The sequence below is a fragment of the Asterias rubens genome, chromosome 20 (genome assembly GCF_902459465.1).
Source record: "Asterias rubens chromosome 20, eAstRub1.3, whole genome shotgun sequence".
NCBI classification, from domain to species: Eukaryota; Metazoa; Echinodermata; class Asteroidea; order Forcipulatida; family Asteriidae; genus Asterias; species Asterias rubens.
In genome coordinates, this window is record NC_047081.1 from 10,196,031 (window position 1) to 10,202,030 (window position 6,000).

General features: G+C 40.3%; 1 protein-coding gene across 1 annotated transcript in view; it reads left to right on the top strand.

Annotated features, from left to right (window-relative positions):
* The window catches only part of LOC117303797 (neurotrypsin-like), a 37,146-nt gene extending 32,629 nt beyond the window's left edge, over positions 1-4,517 (top strand). The window contains exons 3-5 of the mRNA XM_033788158.1: positions 1,049-1,229; positions 2,814-3,103; positions 3,885-4,517. Coding sequence (XP_033644049.1) covers positions 1,049-1,229; positions 2,814-3,103; positions 3,885-4,234 — 821 coding nt within the window. The 3' untranslated portion in view covers positions 4,235-4,517. The remainder of the gene's footprint in view (positions 1-1,048; positions 1,230-2,813; positions 3,104-3,884) is intronic.
* Positions 4,518-6,000: the final 1,483 nt, after the last annotated feature.

A 6,000-nucleotide genomic window follows, 5' to 3' on the forward strand; every position in this document is an offset into this window, starting at 1 on the left:
GCTCGCTTGCTCGCTGGGAAATTACTGATCACTGTGTCTAGTATATCTTAATATGACTTTAGGTCGCATTGTAAATACATTTTAGTCAGGGGAGAGATTTATAAGAGAAAAGGTTTTGTGTTCTCTTCGCGGAATGTAAATCCCTGATGATTGAGAATGGGTTTGAATGTAAAACTGCAATTAGGGGTAACAGAATATATGAGAAACGAACCCAAAGAGTCGTTTTTGCTTTATCTGCGTGAAAGGGCACTCCACACATAAAGGAAAATTGTTATTAAGTCTAGCAGGATTTAGTGAAGTGGACTTGGTCAAGCTAGTAGGAAAGGAGTCAATAAAATGAAGGGTAAATAAAGCTGAAAAAACACAATGCAATTTTATTGTTGTTATTCTGAAACAGCACGATTTGTTTGCAAAGTTCAACGGCATCAACATTAGTACTCAAAATAATTAGTGATTAACAAAAGATCTACATATGCTTGATCCCATTAATGACGTCACGCCTTGAGACGTGACCTCCGCACACTGCCCTGCTTCAATTTCCAAATTGAGGGGGTGAATGAGTCCTTGTTGCATCTGACGTCAGTATTTGACGTCATTACGCAACAAGAGACTGCTGTCAATGCCTTCCACGAGGCACGTTTCATCAAAGATGGCGGCCAATTGCATCAAAGATGACGGTTTAAAGACACCTTATTCTCACTTGGTTCATCCCAACATGGATAAAATAACATATGTGTGAACATTTGGACTCAATAATGGAGGGGAAAAAAAGTTGCAAGAAAGAAAAGGGGAAATTGCACGCTTTCAGATGCCTGATGAGAAAGGCTTTCTCAGATTCAATTAATATTAATGAGTGAGAAATTACCTCTTTCTCAAAACCTACGTTACTGCAGAGGGAGTCGTTTCTCACAATGCATCATATATCATACTGCTCGTTACTAAGTAAGGTTTTTATGCTAATAATATATATTTTTAGTAATAACCAATAAACGTTTCCAACAACCTGAAATATTGATCTGTTTGATTTTCCCGCCTTTTTCATTGACAGAAACGTGCGGACGTCGTCGCTTAGAGTCCAGCATCGCCAAACGGGTGGTACTTGGGCATGCGTCAAAGGCGGGATGGCCCTGGTTGGTGCAGTTAACTCAACTCGACGGAACGCAACCTTACTGTGGAGGCACGCTGTTGAATGAGGATTTTGTACTCACTGCTGCACACTGTTTCGACAGGTGATTGTCTAAGGCTCTTTTCGAAACCACGGTTTTTATGCAATAACTATTACTTTGAGTATATTGAGTTTGGGTGTTACCCAAACACCGATGTGTGCTAGCACTTTATACCCAGTACTTTCCTGAGTCATGTGAAAAAATATCACAGGCATGTTACCCGGATGGGATTCGAACCCACGACCCTTACAATTCTAGAGCAGTGTCTTACCAACTAGACTACCGAGGTTGCCCGGTAGCTAGAGGCGGTTCGATTGAGTAAATTACCAATAGTGTCCAGTGCCTTTAAATCTGATGTGAGCTTATAGATACAAAACAGAAACCTTCTGAAGTCCGTCACTGCATTTCAACCACAAGTTTGTTTTGACAACTATACTTGACTAGTCTAGCTGCACACAATGAATGATTCAACAGCACTTAATCAAATCACTACAAATGACTCAATGAAACAGAATCCGCAAGTTCGATACCAATTTATTATTTTAAAGAGCGGGAAAACGGTGTCTAACAGAATTGATCGTGAGCCTCTTGGCCCAAGGAAAGCGACTCTCGCACAAACAATTTAAACATGCATGTTTTGGTTGGAAAGAGTTTCTTCAAACTCAACTTGCTGTGTAAAAAAACTGCGTGACTATGTAATGAAATGAAATGCGTAAGTCACTAGGGGGCATATAAAGTGGGAAGCGGGAGTTTTGTAGCCCGCGGTTGGTTACGCACGACGTCGATTGTAACGAAGTAAAAGTCCTTCCTTGGATTTTCGCCCGTCAGTAACCGATCGTTTCTAGCCATCGATTCAGAATAATTTTTGCAACAGCGAACTTGCACCAAAACGCCTGGGACAGACTGCGAACGTAAACATTTTTTTGTTCGAGAGATTTCAACGCCTTGAGAGTTGTATGGCTGGGTACAACTGCACTGGTCAGCAAGTTTCAACTAGTTCAGAAAGCTCACAGAATGTTTTGGTTTAAAAAGTTATTGGTCGCTGTTGAAGATTACAAGTCACTGGTTCTAAGCACGTGAACCTGTGCATACATCCGAGTGAGGGCGCCCTACAGAAATTACACTTGACGCTACGGCTTCCCTCTTGATATAAAACGCATTTCAACTGGCCGATAACAAGCATGGACAATATCTACATCATAACGGCTGCGATGATTCGGTGTGCAAACTATCAGTAGTCGGGGAAAACACAAATTAATAGTAGGACAAAAAGTTGCAATGTAAAGGCTTTGTCCCACAAGACAATTTCTTTTTCAACTTGGAGTCAAACTCTTGTATTGCATACAGAAGGAACACTTCGGCAGCACACGACACATTATTTTAGCTATTACGTTTACTATCCTCAATAAGATAATGAGAAATGTGAAAACAAATTGTCATTGGAACTGCCTCGAGCTTGATACCTAATAACTAAATTTAGGTTTTAAAACTTTCCATGGTTGAAGTATAACTAAGACAGGTTTGCGGTAACACCATGTGGAAATCTCTTTATGGTGATATAGACAACTAATAATGTAGATAAAGATGTGATAGAGATTACACTATGTCCGTTATATATGAGGTTTTTTTTTTTCATTGTTTACAAAGACATGAACCAAACGAAGTTTTCGTCACTCTTGGCGACAAGGATCGCTCGAAGGAAGACGGCACAGAGCAGCGATTCCGCATCGAGTGTGTCTACATCCACGAGGCGTACATCCCAAAGGGAGACTACAAAGACGACGTGGCCCTCGTACGACTCAAGACCGGTGGACGTAAGATGGTCAAGATGAACCCTGCCGTGCAACCAGCCTGTTTACCACCCCAGCGACTGCCGAAGGCTCAGGACTTGTTCGGGCCTGGTGATGAGTGTTTTGTGGTCGGGTGGGGCTTCACAGGTGAGGGGCTTTAACAATTATTTTTTACAAATCCCTTGAGACAGAATTCGACCATTATTACGACCACTTAAGTTCACATAGAGTTATGTTCGTGTTTAATCGGTTTTTCCCTGTAGCCCCTACCTAGAGTGGCTTTTAGCCCGGTTTGGGGCAAACTTGCCTTTGAAAACAAAGTACTTAAAAAATTCAAAAATTCGGTCTTATGAATAATTATTTATGGTTAGTCCATTTGTTGTTTTTGTTTGTATGGGAATACGTAGTAGCAATTCCCTATATGCAGTAATACAGTTGTATAATTGTTTATTGATTTCTAGCAGGGTGAAGTTGCAACCATCGCTACCACAGCTGTGGATTCCAGGGGGATCCTGTTCTGTCCGGTTCATTATAAAGAGAGAGTGAACCACAGTAAACATAAATCACAGGCTAGCGCGGGCAACCGGTTGCTACAAACTATCTTTCCGGCTCTTCCGATTGCACTCACTGTCCGTGATTAAAACTCCATCTCTTTTGCTCTTTTTGACATAATAAAAAAGTAAGAGTGTTTTTTTTCTTTTTTCGGGAATGACAAAATTGGTTCGGCTTGAAAATGAATTAAAATGAAACCTGAAACGTCGGCAGGATTGATTAGTATAATAAAGGAAATGAACAGTGTTCTCCTGATAGAGAACACAAATTTCTTGCATTGGAGAAAATATCAGTATTAACTTGACTGTTATACGAAAACCTTGTAGAGAGAGTACAATATTATAACTATGTGTTTTATTTCCCCCTGTTTTTACAGATCCACTGACGTACTTCAACTCCAAGCACCCGACCGTTCTCCACCAGGCCCGGCTGCCCATCCTGTCCCCAAAGGATTGCCGTGATGCATACGGTGCCCTCTACACGGACAACATGATCTGTGCCGGACACATGACCGGTGAACACCGGACAGATGCCTGCAAGGGAGACAGTGGAGGCCCGCTCCTCTGCCGGTCCAAGGAGGACCAGTGGGTGGTATGGGGTATCGTCTCGTGGGGGCATAACTACTTTTGTAACGGGTCCCCTGATAAGCCAATACCCACCGTCTACACAAAGGTGGAAGAGTACCTGCCGTGGATAAGGAAAAGATTACGACTCGAGCAATGCTGATATCTGTTGACTTTTGACCTTAAGTCGTGACGTATTTCCGGCCCTTGCAAGGGCCGGAAATACGTCACAAGTCATTGGTGCCACTTACGGCTGTGCGTAACATCTCACGTTACTTACTTCGACTACGTGACACTTACAAACTGGTTCCAGATTAAACACAATCTAAAGGCACTGGACACCCCGTCAAAGCCTAGTACGATGTATCCTATCAATTTGCATAAAATAACAAATCTGTAAAAGTTTTAACTCAATTGGTCATCGAAGTTGCAATGGAATAATTTAAGAAGAAGAAAAAAAACACCCTTGTCGCACAAATGGGTGTGCTTTCAGATGCCTAAACAAGTCTTCATGTCTAAAGTATTTGATCAGCTCCAAATCATGAGTGATAAATTCCCTCTTTCTCAAAAACTACGTTACCTCAGTGGGAGCAGTTTGTCACATGTTTTATACTACCAACAGCTCCCCCATTGCTCGTTACAAAGTAAGTTTTTATGCTCATTATTGTTTTGAGTAATATTACCAATAGTGTCCAGTGCCTTTAATGCTTGGTAGGAATTATGTTACAGATTCCAAGTCCGAACTAACGGCTTTGGCTGCGACTACCGTAAGGCCAAAGCCAATCGACCAAAACCTTCAACTTAAAACTGCAGCAACAGCCGCAGTGTTGCCTGAAGTCAAAAACTTTACCTATACACCACAGCTTTTATCCTGTGGCGTGTTTAGATTCAAACTACAACTTCCGTTTCTTGTAAAAGTGCAATGTAATTCAGGGTAAACTACTCTGAAACATACATACATAATACTTATATACATCACAGCTTTAAGCCTGTGGTGTGTTTATTTGTTTATTAAGTAAGTTGGATTTAAACTACACCTTTTGTTTCTATAATAAGTGTGATTGGAAGTTTCATGATGGTATATAATTATACACACTCTCTTTGTTTATGTTATGAGCACCTTTATGTTGTGTTTCACAAAACTTTCTCACACCGAAAGAGGTTTTTGCGTATAATAGCTCTCAGAAATTGTTTCGATGTGTGACTTGGACGTCAGAAATTTGTTTTTTTTGGTAAGGGTCGCCAAGAACACGCCTCTTGTGAGACGAAGAAAAAGCTTTCACAATGCAACTATATGTAAGTATTATAACATCACATCACACGGGGACATCACCCACAGTGGTGAATCGTATGATTCCCTTTTTTGAATCGATTTAATGGGAGAATTCTCCATTGAAAAGCGCTATGGCAGTGGCAACTTTGATGTACATAAAAAATGTTGTTTCCGGGAACTGAGTGTTAAATTTTCGCGTGGGGTCAACAAAATTATGCCATACAGAAATACATACTGAAATATTATTAATGTACCAATTACATTTGATTGCCAAGATTAATGTTTTAGACAAGTTTAACTCAAGGATTGGAAGGTTTCATAAAGCAATGCATATACCTCAAATTCCCTTAAAGCCATTAAAGTCCCACACTTCGTGTACCACAACTTATATATAAAATAACAAACCTGTGAAAATTTAGGCTCAATCGGTCATCGGAGTCGGGAGAAATTAACGGGAAAACCCACTCTTGTTTTTGCACGTTTCGCCGTGTCATGACATGTGTTTAAAATAAATCCGTAATTGTTCTCGCTATCGAGAATTGATATTGTTTTAATGTTTTCTCAAAAGGTAAAGCATATCGTGGAATAATATTTTTTTTAAAAAGTATATCACTTTTACCTTCTGTAAACCCTGTAAATTATTTTTAAATCTGTGA